We start from the raw sequence: 18,710 nt of genomic DNA, 5'->3' as shown, positions 1-18,710 counted from the left end.
GTTTAACTTACTAGCAATCTGCTATGTTGGGCTGGCGTAGCACAATCTAGCTCCCCTCTTTTGAAAATAAAAGATGCCCTAGAGTATAAAATTATCAACAAGTTATTGCCGGATAAAAGCAACTATCCCAATTTAGGTTTAACTTCCTAGCAATCTGCTAAGTTGGGCTGGCGTTGCACAACCTAGTTCCCCTCTTTTAAAAAGAGAAAATGCCAAAGTGTATAAAATTATCAACGAGTTATTGCCGGATAAAAGCAACTATCCCCATAAACACGAGTGCCAATTATTTAGTTGGCTCAAGAACAGATAGCATAGCCTCAAGCAATATACTTCTTTTATTGAAGAAGACCCCATGGTTGACTACTTTGAAAAAAAAAATCCACTTTCAAGGTGTCAAATTTGACTCCTTTATCATCATCACATGACACAAATGAATGCCTATGCTGAAACCTTTTGCAGACTCTCACACTTTTAGAAGCACTTATGATACTGTGCTCTAATGTCTTGAAATGATCCCTCCCACAGTGCAACGTCAATATATCATCATAACTGAGGTTTCATAGCTTTGACAAATTCTGTGCTGTGTTTTACTTTACATACTGCACATGCTATGCACATTGAGGTTCGTGCAGCCAGAGGAAAACACTTGGTTCCAACCCACCAGAAGCAGCTGCCCCACAAAATCAGAGAAATTACCAATTTTGTGGCTGGCAGGTAATGTTGCTGATAGACCTTCACAGGACAAGGCTTTCATGAATAAGCTTCCCTTCAAACACAACATACTCGCGTCTGTGCCAGAGCTTCTGGAGCACCATTGTTCTATCACCGCAACATGACAGAAAGAGTGCCATGAACTTCAGTGCCCATTGTGAGAGTAATAAGATGAAAAAACTTTCCTCAGAGCTCCCTTGGTAGCAAGTAACACTTTTCATCCCAAGAAACCAGAATGACAGAAATGGGTGCCATTTAGTTCAATGCTCACTGCACAAGAAATGAGATGAAAACTTCTTTTATTCAGAGCGTCCTTGATACCAAGCAAAAGTTTGTCTCCAAACACCAGAATGGTGTCACAGCTTTACACCATCACTGTGGAGTATGAAGATCCAGGTTTCCAACGTCACAGCTCCCCTATCAGCAAGGAGCTCTTCTATTGAAGCTTTGTTAACAGCAAGCCCCTTCAAATCCTCGTTAGGGGCCTACTTGCTATGCTTTACAGGGGTTAAAGTGACAATATTTCACTCCCAGATGAAGTTTACCAAACAAGGATTGCACGAACATGACTCAGGGCCCCACTGTGCCGGGGCAAGTCTCAGAACAGTAATAGTGTGACCATAGCCGGTTTTAATCCAAAACCACCGGTTTTGTAGAAGGAAAATTTGGCCGTATATTGTTACCTGTTTACGAGTTATAAAACAAATTTTCCTGCATGCAGAGTGGTTAAGAAGACCACTAAGTAACATTCCTTGCTGTGCTGCTGCAGGCCCAATCTCTATGATGGAAGAAGCCAAATCTGCAATAGAGGCTGTCAACTTTCCACAACTAAAACCACTTGGGAGATTATCCCAGAACCTGCCATGAGTTTTCGAGCAGTGCTTGCCAAATGAAATCAGGGAACTGCTAATCCCAGCTGTCAGGAAATATCTGGCGTATAAAATCTTGAAATCTTTTTGAGTAAACAGTTGGATCTACAGCTGAGATTGAGAGGGAGTCAAAATGGAGTGACTTGTAAGCATGCTCTAGCTTCTTGCCCATGTCATATTCCTGCAAGATGTCAATAATCCCAAAATATAGCACCACATCATAAGCTTCCCCAAAAAACTCATCTTCAGCATGAAGATCATGTTCTCCCTTGCATGGCCTACGGTCAGCCCTGGCAGGCATGTTCACTCCTAGCTGTATCCGCAGTCTGCATGTAAAATGGTTAGGTTAGCAAACAATCTGTGGGCTATGGCATGACATTGATGAACTATCTAGATTAGCAGTACAGGAAACCACACTTCAAATAAGACCTTGCAGTTCCTGGCAGCAGCAGATCAACCTCCCCATTGCCTGCTGCAGGTGCCTTCAAAGGACTACCCCTCACATGTGGACCGGGAGCAATCCCATTTTTCTCTGGTTCATGCGCAACTAAAACCAAGCCTTTTGCAGCTGTTCCTTCTTCCATTTGCTCGAAGGATCCTGGAACCACAATTAGCACATTTAGTTTCTGAGCGCCTACTCTTTTCACCGTTTTGTGGATAACTGAGCATGCACACACACAAACAGCCAAAGCCTCCTATGCAGACACAAAGAGTGCAACTACTGATGCAATAAAGCAAAGACTCACAAAAAACAATCCTAACATTAGCCTCTGGCTCAAGTAAATTTACAAGGCCAGTTCCCAAAAGCTCAACATAAGTATATTATGACCAGTGGAAATATGCTGTGACAGCATTGAAAAGAAAATCAACTGCCATGCATCACAATATTTCCCGCAGAGCATGCCCATTATAAGTTACACTTTTCTTTGCATTCATCCAGGAATGATACAATACATAGAAATTAAGAACCCAGACAGAGCAGGCCATGCGCTTCTACAAAGCCAAGACCAAATGGGCTCAACCCAAACAAATAAAGCGCACAACCTCTCCGCAATGGAGTCCCACAATGAAGAAATGGCAGAATGCGGCCTTAATGGAACTGACCAGACATAACATGATATCAAAAAACTAGATGCTAGTTTTTTCAATGACCTGCCCTCTAGAAGTATCAGAGGTTTTGAATGATTTAGATCCACCACCCCAAACTGTAGCTTGGGCGGCAGGAGAAAAAGAACCCTCCACCTATCACCCTGAAAGAGGGGCCAATGGAGATCCAGACCACAACGGAATCCTTTTATGGTCTAACAAAGGATTGGTTGATACCCTATGCGCTAAGTACAAGATGGAGTCTAGACACATCCAGCATGGTTGTCATAACAGTGACTGTAGGTACACTGCCAAGTTACATAGCTAGTACAGATGAGACTTTCATAAACTGAGAGTGCCTAATTATGACCCTTTGTTTACGACTTCACCAATCACTCGGCCTGCTTGCACCAACTTCCTACCATGTGGCACACAGGTAGGCATGCATGGTGACATAGATGCAGCAATTGCCTATTTGGGCTAGGGATACCTAGGCTTATGTATACAAGCCAGGCCTGAGATGGGTCATTTTGGGGAGACACACTTCCATTGTCTTGAATGCTATCATAGAACAGGTAGGTCATATGAGCAAGATACTCCTACATCGCCATCCTCATGGATGAGGTCCTTTGGTATGGAACACAAGTTCTTATACTAGGGAATTGTGTGACATGCGATAATCTAGAACCCAAGCTCAAAAGTGGCTCAACATACGGAACCTACGGCTAGGAGCTTAGCCCACTAGCTCCCTTTGTTGTGGTTTTTGTGATGATGTCTCATATGCAGGTTTAGTTAGAAATAGACCCACCTCTCCTCGACCATCAATGGTTCTTTGAGTGGTATCAGTGCTAACTCTATGTAATAATGAGCAAAGGTAGTGGTATCAGTGGAGTTAGTAAGCAGCCCTGCAAAGTTGGTGGGGTTAGCGACACAATCATCCATACCGTCCTTGTTGTACAATTTCGCCACAATTAGTGTCACAGTAGTGTGCTCCAACCTTTCGTGGAGCATCAATCACCACCATCCATCTCTGTGAGCCTATATGTATGTATATTGCTGCTGCACTATCCTCGATGCTCCAGGGCAATCTTTTGCAGATGGGACAGGAGCTTGTCCAGTAGATTACCTAGGATGTGGGCTTTATATGTGAGCGGATAAGGAAGCAAATCTCCCAACAGATTGGTCAACAGTTGAAACAAGGTGTGGCCACGGCACTTCAGGATAAGGGCAAGTACCCATGGGGATCACTTAGTGAGCATGATGTGCTTTCTGAGCCATGAGTAGGGCTTATTTTAGATGCTTGACACTGTTCCAGTTATCAACCCTCCATGTCTTTTCAAATGCCCGACATGATGATTATAGAGAATCCATAGTTTTCACGTATATGGACAGAGCTTAGTGATAGAGCTGGTCACAAGGCTTATTAACTTCTAGATAGCTACGTATGAAATCAGGACTTTGACAAGGGACATGCGGGAGAATGTTATTCGAAAATGTCAAAATCCTTCCTTTGCAAGTCATAGAAGAGATTTCTTAGGATTGTGTTACAAGATTTCTCAACTCAACTTGGGGACACATGTCACATGCACCCCTGCACTTGGGTGCAAGGTGACACACTGGCTACATCAACAAGTGCATTATAGTTCCCTAATAGGAGATTTTGTCGTATGATGTGCCCTTGTCCAGGGACAGTCAGGCACAAGCTACGGAAGTCAGTCTATCAACCTTAGGTCAAGTCAGAAGATCAGTCCTTGTTCACTGGTACCCACTGGAAAACAGTAGGATAGTGTTTCCATCTTAGGATTCTAGGTAGGTCTAGGTCTCAGCCTAGGATAGGAGCCCTTCTGAGCCCCCTCAGGGCTGAAGACAATGAGGAAGAATGGGCTGGGGAAGGGCTGCCTTTTGCCCTGCACCCCTTCCTAGGATACCTTTAATGGGGCCAAAGGCCCAACCAACCAACCCAAACAGCCGACTAAAAAGTCGGCCAGTTTGGCTGGTTAGCTCAGCCCACAGCCCCTATAAATAGGGGGCCTACAGCCCTCATTTGGCATTCAGTTCCTCCCAGCCTTCGGCACTCCTACAGCCTCTTATGTGCAGCCCTGAACACCTCTAGAGTTGGCCCTGATCAGCCTCAGCTTTTGGCCCTCAGTTCAGCCTGTCTGGAAGTTGTATACAGAGCACCACAGTTGAGGATTAGGACCAGCAATTGGAGTACTGTTTCGGCAGCTCTTTATAGTTCTCTTTTACAGTTTTGCACAGCTCACTTCTCAGCTCTATATCTCAGTCACATCTCAGCTCTCTTAGATCTATTACTCCTAGCTTTCACTCTCTCACTCACGCAGTAACCCTGCATATCGGTGGAAATACAATTGTTTCCAAAAGTACCAAGAGCACAGTTCACCAAATAGCACTTTTTGTACCAACCCAAATCCTCAATTTTCTGAAAGTAATGGGTAATGCATGAGTTTGACAATTTCAAGCAGTCAAAAGAGAAAAACCCAATAACAGCATGTGCTGTGTAAGGCTGCTGAATCTCACTCAATGCTTTATGCAAGCGGTCATTATTTGGCTTTCCCCCACTGTTTTCAGGAGTACAGCTCATGACCAAAAGACCCAGTGATTTAATGCATACTCAGGTTCCTGAGTTCTCCATCATAGATAAACCTGGGTCCTAATGATGGATGGGCGTGCCTTTTCAGGCTCAAACCTTGAAGCTTAAAGTGTGTTTGATAGCCTCTGATAACTGCAGGAGTGGCCATACAATTTTCATGCAGGCTTTGCCAGCAACTAAAAATCCGTCAGTCATATGTGAAGTTTGATCGTACTTTATGTGTCATAGTAAATCTGCAGTATACAGTAGACCTGCTTGCTAGCAGCCAGACTCTAGGATTCCTTGAGCTTACAAGTCTACTACTGCATTGCTCTTCCAACCAAACTTCAAATCAAGCTAATTATGGGTTGAGACTAAGGCAAGACAGCTTGGAGACGTCCCCGTGCATAGAAAGGTGTTGGAAAACACACCTATACTTGTCTGGAATATAGCAAAGCTAATATAATGTGTAGATCACACATGTCCGGAATATAGCAAAGCTAATACAACGTGTAGATGAATGTCCTTGCAGTCCCCAACTGAGAAAATGAGACATCTAAATGCTGAAGATTTTGCCGAAGTACAGCACTCACAAATCTCACTTCAACCTGTGCACTTAGAAGAAAGGTAGATAGAGAACACTTTCAGAACTGGAGAGAGAAAAAATATGCACATGTACAGCCAATAATAGATTTCATAAAGCTGTAGAAATCCATTCAAAACAAGCTCCAACAGTGTACCTATACCTGCAGCAAGCAGCAAGCTTGCTGAGGTAATACACGACCTTGAACTTTGGATACTGCACTCTCTGATGCAGATCTCCTCCAACTGTCCTGCTTCTCTAACAGGCTTCCAGTTGAGCTCTGCTTGCTGTTCCCTCCTGACAGTCTTGTGCTCTCCTTACTGCTCAAAGCATGCACCTAGATCTGCCCCAATACAGACTGATGTCTGCTCCACACCGAACTAAATCATGAGTCCCAAAGGGGTCCCTTTTACAGGGCTAGGTAAGACCCTAGACTGGCCGACCCAGCCAGACTGGCCAACCCAGTCCTGCAACCGACTGTCCTGCCACAGCCACACTGACTGCCGACATGCTTTGTCCCCTCCGGCCTATATAAGGCCCTGCCAAGCAGGCACCTTCTGTGCTAGCTGCCGCTGCCTACAGGCCTCTTTATGTGGCCCCCTGCCCATTGGATCTGCAGCGCAACTCCACAGGCGGTTGGTTGCTGACCAGTCCTGCAACCAACCGTCCTGCCACAGCCAGACGACTACTGCCGACCTGCTTCAACCCTCCAGCCCTCCAGCCTATATAAGGCCCTGCCAAGCAGTGCCTCCTATAGGCCTATTTATGTGGGCACCTGCCCACTGGATATGCAGTGCAACTCCACAGCCTCCTGGCTCTTGTCCTGCTGCCCTTCCCCAGCCCAAAAAACACGAGGCTGGGCTATACACAGCCCCACGGGCCACAATCAACCCACATACTGGTCTTACTGTCTGCCCAATCTGCAGACAGGGTTGCCCAACAGGCTGCCCTAAAATAACATCAAGAACAATCTCCCATGTGGCAGCCATCTTGCTGTCCACATGGCAGCCTCAGTACATCCTCCTACCAATGCATCTACCCCAACATACTGCAGGTGTCAAGCCCTTAGCTCTCCTAGTTTGGGAGGGGGGATTGACCCTATACTCCCAACAACAGAAGGTTGGAAAGTTTCTCTTTTCCTACTATGAATAATGAGGAATGAACTATGATGATAGACCAAACTTGCCACCTTACGTTGTATGTCCTCTTTTCCTACAACGAACAATGAGGTATGAACTGATAGACCAAACTCGCCACCTATTCATCATAGCCATAGCTCAACGCTAATGCCCCAAAGCATCATACAGCTAATCCAACCTTCTGCACTGGCATGCTCTCAAATCATGCAACTATGAGCCTCCCATACTACTGCACTATGCATGCAAGACTGTGTCCATGCAAAGGCACAATCACCAACAATGTTGATGACCATTTAGCAAGAAATAGCTACTATGGCATCCTGACAAAATTTCAACAGCACCCACAAGCTGCAGAACATTGTATAAACATATGCCCTCTACAACACAGGATCCATACTACTTTAAAGAGCATATAAAATCTCATTAAAACCATATTACTCATAATCCCAATAAACATCAGTAACCAGTAAAAGGAGTACACAATTAAGGAACACCTGAATTTGAAATAAAACCTCGATAGAGCCAAACTTTAATGTCTACCTACCATCGTTGCCTGCTATCCTTGGAGCAACCCCTTCAACTGCAGGACGACAAGGTCCTGGAGAGAAAATTGCAGGAAACTGAGGAGCCCTGAAATGAAGGCCCAACAGCAGACTATAATCCATAATCCGCTCTGACTCCAAGAACTTGCAATCACACTCAATCTGCCTGCAACATTACAAACAAAAGACTCTCAAAAACCTCTCTCTCTCTCTCTCTCTCTCTCAGTTTTATTCCCAATTGAGAATAGTAAACACAAGCAAATGATGTCTGGTCTTGACTTCATAAGAATCCACTCAAAAACGTTATAGTGCTGAACTTCATCGCATCTGACCCTACTTCTATCATCAGCACCAAAAATCATATGAAGATCAGAACCCCTTCTGTATCATTGCAAGGCTAGCACCAAAAATCTGAGCCAATAAAGAGCAGTACTTACAATTTCATGCAAACACTATCCTTGTAAAGAGTGCAGTAAAGCGTCATTTTACACATCACTTTAACTCTAATTTGAGATGTGCAAGCAAGGTCAGCATTGGAAAAAGCATTTAACAGACAACCTTTAGGCAGGTATATAAGCTGATCCCCACCTGATTGTACAATACCTCTTGTTAGTTGTTTATTGCACTCCTTGCTCTTGAGCTCTCCTGTTCACTCTGACCGCACCATCTCCCTCGCACATTCTTTTCCTCCCTTCTCTTCCGCTTACTCCTAGACTCTTCTCGTGCTCTGCTCCTCACCCTCACTCCTACATTCTCTGCAAACTCTGTCCTCTTCCTCTAAACTCTTTCCTTTACTCTCCCTCTTCATTTATCCTGCTATTCCTCCGTAGCTCCCTTCTCTTCCTCTTCCTCCTCCACTCTTGTTGAAATTTAGCAAGCATAGAAACACAGACTCGAGGAAGACTAGGTGATATGCCAATAGAAACTTGGGATATTCTTCCAAGTGCGACCTAAGGCAGACCACTCCGCTAAATTTACTGCTTTTACTCAAGAGAGGCCAATCACAAAGCGTTTAAAAGTTTCATGAAGAGTGTCGCCTAGATCCTACAACATCGTAATGGCATTTTCACAGCCCAAAAATGTGTACAGGTCACCCTGTATACAATGTGCATTGAAAATTTTAAAATCCAACACCCTAAGTTTCTATCCAATCAGCAAGCAGATACATCAGCAGCACTAAGCACATAAATTTATGAGCCATATCATGATGAAAAATCTAAAAAGAGACTACAGATAATAGTCTGGCAGAGATATACATCGACTAAAACAAAATCCGCAATAGCACAAAATAACATTTCCGGGATTGGACCGAAACTAGCTTGTTTCACGGTGGGGAGCGCAATGTTTGTGTGCACAATCAACTAATTTCTTAAAGAAGCAGGCTTTACACACCTAAGCAGAGCATCCCTCCAAGATGGTTCAAGCCGGAACACAAAGTCCAGATCCAAATCTTTTAGAGTGGTATTTTCATCCATCTCGACCTTGTCAGCAGAACGTCCTTGCGAAGATCCTTTCAGATCGAATCTTCGATGAATACGCAGCTCTGTACAAAACATGTTGCCCATTACCATAAAACGGACCTGCACAACACAACTTGGTCATCAATAACAAACGTTGATGTACAGATACCCTGGAATGACAATGATCATACAACAGATCTGAAATTGTTAGCCTCTTGTAATTCACATGACTCACTTTCAGACTTACCTAGCTTGAGAGAAATGAGAAGGTTGAAAACCACACACCTTCTGACCACCTGCAGGCTTGATTCGATGAAGTCCAAAGAATTTGGTGATAAGAGTATTTTCATATGTCCGCACATGGTCATAATAATTTGGAAGCATTCCGAGAAGTACCTGGTAAATATTACAACAGAAATTAACTAAATTTAATTTATTTTTCCCCGACCCCTTTTATAAAAGCATTTGTAAACCTATGAATCGTTGGAATAAACCTTAGTCAGATGATTTTATATAGACTAACTACAACCCTGCATTATATATTGTATATGCTCCTCCTAACAAAAGGTCCAACTTCCAAGCATTGACTGTAAACATTATACATTCACAAGCCCACCACCAGCAAGTTGACACACTCTATCAGACACACCTAGCAATGGGGGAGACCACAGCCAAAATTGCAGCCTTAAAACAAAGGGACATTGAATTCGTGCAGAACAAACAAAGGCCCCTTCCAAACTTTCACAACATTCACGAGCCCACCACCAGCAAGTCGACACACTCTATCATGACACACCTAGCAAGGGGGAGACACAGACAAAATCAGAGCCTTAAAAGACACGGGACATTCAATTTGTGCAGAACAAAACAAAGGCCCCTTCCAAACTTAGGTCGAATAGAGAGAGGCCAAGACCATTCCATTGACAGAATATATATTACAGCAACTATCCACTTCAGCGTCCAAAGCACAGCTGAGAGGCAGCATTAGCTATCTTTAACATAAGAGCAAAGCCTCTGAACAGATCAGATGGCTGCATTTGCAATTCAGCTTCAACATAGCATGATGCAGCGATAAGAGGAGTCAACTCAGAGAAGACCTCAATGCTGAAATGGTTGAATCACATGAATCGGAATCTTAATCAATGAAATTTGGTAAAAGACCTGTAACCTCTCAATATGGAGAAAATATCTCCCCCCTCTGCAATCCCTCTTATAATACCCAGATCTATGACTGCTTTTTTACTGAGGCTTTAAGATGTCTACACACTTTTCCAATCTACCAATTGAATGTGTGATAAGGTCATCGAAAGCCCTTCTTTTGTAACGCTCTGAGATTAAAATTAGCATACAGAAGATCGTATAAATCTAGCAGATGAGGAAAGCAGCATCAAAATTGCCAACAAAGACAATGGCATAGTTGAAGTGGATTGATTAAGCAAATGGGAGAGGCCCAGGGTCAAAATAATGCAGTGATTAACCAAACTTCAGTAAAGACTTTCTCCATTTGCTCGATAAAAACCATTTCTCACAGACTTACTTTGAGCGGTATAGAGCCTTTAAACTCAGCAATGGTCATACTACCCCTCACATGTCAAGGAAGGAAAATGTTGAAATTTGAAGGGATGAGAAATTTCCCAATTATGATGTCACTCATGCCATAAACCCTGGCTAGTAGTGATATCTGATAGCACATTTTCTTGATGTAATGCAGCTTATGCAGCTTTCCCACAAGATTCAGGAAGGAAGAAGCATGGAACACATATGCCTTCATAAACTAGAATACATCCCATCCTAAAATTTTTATTTATTTTTTTACAACACACGCACGCACACACACACACATTTTTTGGTGTGAAATCCATTTGTCATTATATTACCACACAAACAGACACACAGGGTGGGGGGCTGGAGAGGGGTGGCGGGGGAGGGGGCCACATCCAATGGGCACAAGTGACTACTCCATGTGCTGTTTTTTAAAATGGCAACCGCTCAAAGCCACCAGCCTAAGTTATAAAACTTTGTTAATACCCACAACAATCACATCGTCAGAAGCACTGCGAGGAGCATTATGTCCGTTGCCATAACTCCATCAAATGGTTCCCAAGAAATAACAGACTCATACAAGCAACTAACAAGGAACAATCCTCTCCTAAAGAGGGTGAAGTATAAAAATATAGACGTGATGTTGAATTCTGCGGAGTGACGTTGAAAGCAGGATTCAATCTTTAAATTCCAAAAAACTTGAGATACCTTGACCTCGGCCTTGCGCATTGTTTTGATCATGAATCGATCATCATGAGAAAGATAGAACACGCTCCCACTCTTCCCTGGGGAAGATAATTCCCTCAGACCACTATCTCCACATATGGACAGCATGTAGTCTGCTGTATCAATCTTGAAAAGTTCCCGCAAATGCCTGTGCATGTTTTTAACTTCAACTTAGCATCTGAATTGATTTAGTTTTGAAAACTACATATGTTGGTATGCAACAGTAACACAACTATAGAATGGCATACATCTATACTGTGCGTGCCTATGGAAGGACATATACAAGAATACCATAATATTTGTAGTGAAACTGTAGAAAACACTCTAAGCAGGGACAACAAAACAGGTAACAGGTCCTTGTAAAGAGGTTTAGAACTATGAGTCAACACTATATCCAATGAAAGCCCACTTGGTGCTTTTGGAATCCAGCCTTGATCTTTGTTCAATGAACCATTTCCAACCAGTTTGGCCTGGTTATATAGACACATTCTCAGGCACAATCTAGTCATTAAAAGAAGGGGTTTTAGAGAAAGAGACCTGAAGACCATTGGGCAATAGTCTTTCCATTTAAAGTCAACGGACTGATGAGGAGGAGTGAGCTGAGAACCCTCCTTTGGAAAGTTCATCCAAATCCTGGCTCTTGGACCAAAGTCAGAGGCTGAAATCTCACGCATTGGCTCCGGTGTTATCTTCCCAACTGTGTATCTGGAAAGTGAAAAACAGCACAGGGTGCATCAGAAATACTTTTCTCGCAGCTTCTACAGATACACAGAATGCCATATGCAGTCAGTAAGTAGCACCTTATTCCTAGCTGCAAGCTCAACATCAAATCATAGCTTCTATGTCCTTTAAAAATTGTTTCCCCTGGTCTACTGGGCTCCCTAGCGTGACGCCTTTGCCGCCTCCTTGAAGTCCTTGTGAAATGAGAGATTGGACTTCGTTTCACAAGCTCATTAATCAGCACACCCTGCACATACTCCCTCTCCACCACTGATGATATGAAGGTATCATGCTCTGCCATACGATGTCTCTCACCGTCAAGCAGAACACCATCTTGCACCATCAGATCATACATCTCATCTTCTAGCCCAAGGACCCTATCAAAGGAGTCATCAAGGCTCCATCTGCGTTCAAAAGAGGGGCAGTTCTCTAATCCATTTTCAGAACCTGTTGAGGGGTCACTGAATGTGAGCTTCTCTGCAGAAGATCCACGGCTAGACATTCTGCAAACCCTGGTAGCCCATTGTTCATTATCAGATGCTGATGAACTTCTTGGCCTCCGAGATGTATGGACGGCCATACTGTCATCCTCCGATAATTCCTGTTCTTCTATGTTTGACAAGGGGCCCCCATGGCAATTCAATCCAGGTGGAAAGAATGTACCCTTTCCATCTTTCAGGCCCCTGCTCCAAGTACCCACGTATGTGCTACCATCCACCCATGTATAAACACCATGGCCATGCTCTACTCCATCTAGCCACTGGCCATCATACTTGTCCCCAGAGGCCCACATTAACACACCCCTCCCAGACATAGCTCCAGACTTCCAGTCTCCAACATATTCATTCCCATTCTTCCACGTATATTTACCCACACCATCTGGTACTCCGTGATTCCAAGAACCCTCATAAACATCCCCATTTGCATAGCTCTTAATTCCAAGGCCTTTCTTCTCATTCATATACCAATTCCCTTTGTAAGTGTTGCCGTCAACGCCTGTATAGGTTCCTACACCATGAATATAACCTGCCATGAAGTTACCTTCATAAGTGGCCCCTGAAGGCCATGAAATTTTACCCTTTCCTGTTTTCTTGCCTTTCGACCACTCACCTTCATACATGCACCCATCTGACCACAAGTATTTTCCCGTACCCTCTGGAAGGTTCCCTTGCCAAGATCCAACATAGAGGTCTCCATTAGGAAGCAAGGTCTCCCCATCAAGCTCACCGGACTTGAAATCCACGCTCGCAAGGACGTATGATTTTTCTGTTCCGAATGAAAAGAACGCCTCATCGGGGGACGCTACCCGCTGCTCTTGCGCAATGCCAAACACTTCATGGCAGTCCACATAAGCGTCAGGTCTAGACATGCATAAACCTTCACTGTGCACCGTGTTTTCAGGAACCACTGAACCCTTTCTAGTCTGAACATTAAAAAAGTTCCTGAAAGCCCTTGCCGGCTGGAGGAGGACCAGGCCTCTTTGGGCCTCCACAGAATCTTTTAAGTTCGCCACCGTGAAGATCACCGGAGCTTGCTCAATGCCGAAAATTCTTATGGCCTACGATTTTCGGAATTCCTGGGACCTCACATAGTCTGATATGCACACCCGTTACTGGAAGCAAGCTTACGCTTTCGAACGTTACGTATGTGTTCGGCAGTTATTGTCGCCTACCATGCAAACTGGCATTATGCAAGCCCGCAATTACAGCCTTCCGCGCAAAACACGGCCCAATTGCAGGTTCAAAGTATTGCCTGTCACAAAGTTAAAAACAACCAAACGATGAACGAAAAACCAATTCTCCCAGCGCAAATTTTACAGTTACAGCCTAGTATACTATTCCTTGTTAAGCTTGCACTTCCTCTGAGGGATGCACGTTTTGATTGTGCGTTAAGCTTCATTTGATGGGATACCATTCAGAGGAGATTTGAACGAGGCATATAGACAGTCGCCTTAGAAGCAAGATCTGAAAGCACGGGCAGGGCTCTACGCAAGCCTGAGGAATCTGCATTCCATAATTTGCAGAAGAAAGGCACCTAAGGTGTCCCAGGAGAAGAGAAACGGGCTGCACTGGCTCCGCAAGGGGTGCATTTGGCAGGAGCGGGAGCGTGAGGAGGCATTTCAAGAAGAGAGCGGTCGGCGATGGTCTCAAGGCGAGATCTGTGAGCTAAAAGATCCGATATGCAAGAAGATCAAGCAGGCAGCAAAGAAAAGGGAAAGGTTACCGGGAGGTACGGAGGGCAGGACGTCGGGGAGCGGGGGGGGCATGTGGTCGGGGGAAATCGGCAGCAATCGGCAGCAATCGGGAGAAATCGGGGGCAATCGGGAGGAGATGGCAAATCGGGGAAGGAAAAGGAAATCTTTTCGAGGGAGGAGGAGGAGGAGGAAGAGGGAGGGGGAGCTATGGAGGAAGAAGACGAAGCAGGAGCGATGGCTATGGCGATGGCTGGCTATGGCGATTTGCAGCAGCAGAGAAAAAGAACTCTCACAGAGCTCGGGAGGAAGAATCGAGGCCTTTGTTTTTCATTTCATTTCACAACAAAGATTGGAGACGACGATGGAATTTTTATTTTTTTCCCCTTTTTTTTTTTTTGAAACTACCTCCCCTTTCTTTCTTTTCTTTATATTATCGAATAAAAAGAAACAAATTCCAACGGGAAGCTTCTCCCGTCGTAATTACGATAATTGTCTCCAGTCCAAAAAAATAAAACCTTTTTTTTTTTTTTGGTTTTTTTTTTAATGTTTTAGTTGTTGCAACTGCTTTGGCCGCCGATGCATAATGTCAAAAAATAATAATTGTTTTTTTTCCTTTTCTCTTTTCTTTTTTTTTTTGGGAATATGATTATCCGCTCCTTTTTTATCCACAGCAAAAAGGTTCCCCATCCCCAATTTTATTTTTTTTTGATTGAATAATTTCGTTCATGGGTGGGTGTAGGTTTTTCTTTCCATTTCCCCTTTTTTTTTCTCGTTTTATTTAATGCTTTTCTTGAGTGGCTCCCTTTTTGGCACCCCCCACATGCTCCCCATCATTCCTCCTACTCAGCTTTTGGAGTTCCTCTCCTTAACCTCCGTAACCTTAGCGCACCCACAGGATTCATCCACTCCTCATCATTGTAGATACTTATCATTCTCGACACAACTTTCTCTTCATATCATCTCGCTTTATCTTGATTGATTTGCATCAATGCCATCTTTAGATCTTGTAAATGGTATGGACACACTTGGCCTCAACCTTAACGGCAATAGGAGGCATTGTATTTTGGGTTGAGAACCTTTACACATGAAAGTGGTTTTCCTGTAACCGAAGCATATGTTCACATTCCTCCACAAAGCCACCATCGGAAGAATCATTATAGCCAAGGTGGGGCAAGCCCAAGCACTTATTATTATGCAAACCCCACCAAAATCTACCTATCTTGTAGAAGCCATATAGAACAACCTGCTCTGTCAAGATCAGTGTATTTATGATGCATTGTCCACCTGGTTTTGGGTAGAGCAAGCAACACCGGGCCTCCATGGTGCTCGTGGAGGGGGCACCCAGAATGAGTCATGGGAAAAGAGCAGCCAGCCATTGTCAAGCATGTCGACTACACTGGAAGAAGTCTGGGTGTTGATGAGGGAGTGTTTCCTGAGGGGGCCAACTACTTCATTTGATATGGCTAGTGAGCGAGTGCAAAGCGCCGGCAACAATGAAGCAGGCAAGGGAAGACTGGAGGCACTCATGAGTGGAAAAGGGCCCAGGGGGGTAAATCAGAATAAATCAAAAGAGGACAAGGAGCCACTTTTCGGGGGGCACAAAATGAGTTGATTCTTGATTGCCCAAATCTTTTTCCCGTTTTAAAAAATTAGCAAGGGTAAATCTTTGTTGCGAGGGTGGGGGGACCCCTATCTGTCCTAGAAATTCGGTGCGGGTCCCCAGGGGTTGTGTAAGGGGTGGGGCCCGCCACGACAGACTGTTAGGGGTCCACCTGGCGCAAGGACAAGGGGCCACATGGGTTGTGCTTTTTCACGTGTACCCGTAAAGTCAAGGAATCCATCGATTCGTGCGGCCATCAAAAGTTCCGTCGGTGTTACGCGCACAGGAAAAATCGACCGTTTCTGATAACGTTAATGAGTCCCATTTCCTTCCTGCGAAGAATCCTTCAATGCTGGCGCCATCGCCATTCCTCCAAAAGTTCTTGTCTGTCGATATGAATTAGTTTCGTTCGATAAATACAGCGCTGGAGTGTGGAGCGTGGGCGTTGCTCGACCACTGGATGGATCATCGAATCGCCTTCTTGCAGCCCCAGCCTGCGTCGTAACTACCTACCGACCTACGAGCTTTTAGCCTTTTGAAGCTTCCGTTCTTTGTTGGCCGTTAAGCCTTGTGTGCATTTAGTGCCTCAGGAGTTACATTGTTACGCAAATTTAGCGCCTCTTTACTCATTTAGAGAGACGTTGGACAGAAGTGTTAATTATCTTTTTTGGGGGGGCTACCCCCCGGGAAAAGCCTGCCACACGAGGGGTGCATGATTGGACATGTCTGGTTGGACTAGCTTTTCTTAAAAACTTCATACCCCCAGACTCCAGTTCAACCCCCTTTCGTTGGTATAGCTTTTCTAACTTGTAACCCACCCACACCTAAAAAGTCTTAGCATTTCAATCCCACCCATCTACCGCTTGCTTGCCGTGCTTTCATCTCCTCATTGCCCACCCTCTCCTTCTCCAAACGGTTAAATGTCTCATCTACTGCTTTCCTTCCAAAAGTAAAAACGTGCTTTACTAGAATCGCTCTTTCACAGTCCTACCCCTGCACACAACATTCTTGCACATCACAATTTTATATCACTTGACTCTTTCCAAGCTTGGTGATCAGTGAAATTTTTAAATGGTAACCTAACATAATGGTACAATTCAATTCATATGCCTCTCTAATCAGCACACATTATAATCATGACAATAAACGTTTCTTACACATCACAAAAAATTGATCTCATACAAATCCTAATCAGCACATATCATAATCATGACAATAAGTATTTCTTATACATCACAAAAATATCAATCTCATACAACTCCCTCTCAATCTTGAATTCTCAAGATCATTTTGCCACATGTTCGTATGATATTGTGTTGTTTAGGCAGCTTTTGAGACTCAAGGTACATTAAAAATATCTTAATCGCTATTAGATTTGCTCTCTTCATGCCACTATGGTTTTAAAAGGTTTTTGTTGTTTTTTACAAACAAAGTGTCCCTTCTCATAAAGTATGTCCAATCAATGTCATGCATATTCTTCATTCACATTTTGGTATCAAATGCTCCTTTTCATGTTCATCTCACAATGATGTAGAGTGGTTTTCAATAGTTCATCCAAGTTTTAAGCATGATCTTAAAAAACTCACGTTCATCCACCATTCTCTCTTCACAAACAATTTGTATTTGGATTGTTCTTTTGTAACGTTGAATCTATATACACTAAGAACAAAATGCATATCACACCTAACGTTACTAGGCTCGAAATCCCAAATGCATGAACTCTTTTATAAATTCCAACTAGTTAGTTCATTGTATCTCACAAGTACTTGCATATAGCCTTTATAACAAATTTATGCGTGCTTGCAACTCCTTATTTTTATAGGTTAGATTGTGATTTGCTTACCAATAAAAGAAATTCTATACGGCTTTTAAGCATGTGGGATTGCAATATTTTAGGTTTGTGTGTACGTCTAACATAGTTTACATCCATAATATAAAATCCAACATGACATTCCATGCATTATGTTGTCCTCGAGGAGAATGCATCTATATTGAAATCATAAATCATGATGGGAAATTTGGAAGTGGCCAATGTGGGGTTTCCACTCCCTCTGACTCAGTGAAGGTCATCCACTTTCTAGATCCAGTTCATTTGATTTAAAGTTCTCATATCACCACATGCAAATCTGCCCTTTTGATGTGTGGATGGATGTGTTTGGAATTGAAACGTTTATCTAACAAATGTGGGAATACAAACTCCATGTAAACTCTCCATGGTCATAAAGTAAAGTTTTCATTATTTTTATTGAATATTGAAAAAGCATCATGTTCCCCAATCATGCTTGTTTATACACTTTCGCCATACATAAAATCTAGAATGTCGATAAATCAACATCGTGATCTTCAACGTTCTTGCCATCATTTGAAGCTGGGAGTTTCCAAGATGTTATGAAATCATTTTCTTCAACATCATGTTTCTTGTGCACCTTTTATATCTACCACCATGAATATATACTTTATGTTGACAACTAGAAGACTTTCACTTTATACTTATTAATTGTATTCTTTATACTTATTAACTGTATTCTTATAAGTCGTGAATTGCACATTTCCTCAGCGTTGAAATGATCATGTTATACATCGAATGATATGACTTTGTATTTGCAAGGATAATCCCTCTCCCTCTCTCTCCCTCTCTCTCTCTCTCTCTCTCTCTCTCTCTCTCTCTCTCTCTCTCTCTCTCTCTCTCTCTCTCTCTCTCGCTCTACATTCTTACATACGTACATACATACATACATACATACATACATACAAACATGCATGCTTGCATGCATGTGTGTGTGCGTGCTCACACGAGCGTGTGTTACATACTTACATGCATGCATGCACACACGCGTACACACACACACATGTGTGTATTTGTATGTATTTATTTATTGCATACATACATACTTACATATATATAAAAGCCTACTATTTAGCGTTTACTTTCAAGTTCATACTCATGG

General features: G+C 43.3%; 1 protein-coding gene across 2 annotated transcripts; it reads right to left on the bottom strand.

The window, feature by feature from the left end:
• Window positions 1-295: 295 nt before the first annotated feature.
• LOC147886553 (phosphatidylinositol 4-phosphate 5-kinase 9-like) lies at window positions 296-14,483 on the bottom strand. 2 transcript variants are annotated; one of them, XM_087395216.1, is made up of 9 exons: window positions 14,192-14,483; window positions 12,049-13,720; window positions 11,786-11,953; window positions 11,231-11,396; window positions 9,266-9,376; window positions 8,913-9,100; window positions 7,523-7,686; window positions 2,010-2,178; window positions 296-1,906 (listed from the first exon to the last, which is right to left on the bottom strand). In XM_087395216.1, exons 2-9 carry the CDS (start codon window positions 13,335-13,337, stop codon window positions 1,618-1,620), a joined length of 2,544 nt encoding a protein of 847 aa, XP_087251342.1. In that variant the 5' UTR covers window positions 13,338-13,720; window positions 14,192-14,483; the 3' UTR covers window positions 296-1,617. The 2 variants fall into 2 exon arrangements, with proteins under 2 accessions (XP_087251342.1, XP_087251343.1); XM_087395217.1 differs by lacking the exon at window positions 14,192-14,483 and adding an exon at window positions 13,880-14,150.
• Window positions 14,484-18,710: the final 4,227 nt, after the last annotated feature.

Source organism: Dipteris shenzhenensis, chromosome 24 (assembly GCF_047967505.1).
Source record: "Dipteris shenzhenensis isolate YYH24624 ecotype China chromosome 24, Dip_SZ_1.0, whole genome shotgun sequence".
NCBI lineage: Eukaryota > Viridiplantae > Streptophyta > Polypodiopsida > Gleicheniales > Dipteridaceae > Dipteris > Dipteris shenzhenensis.
Note: the sequence above shows the minus strand (reverse complement) of the source record. Positions and strands in the feature narration are given on the sequence as shown.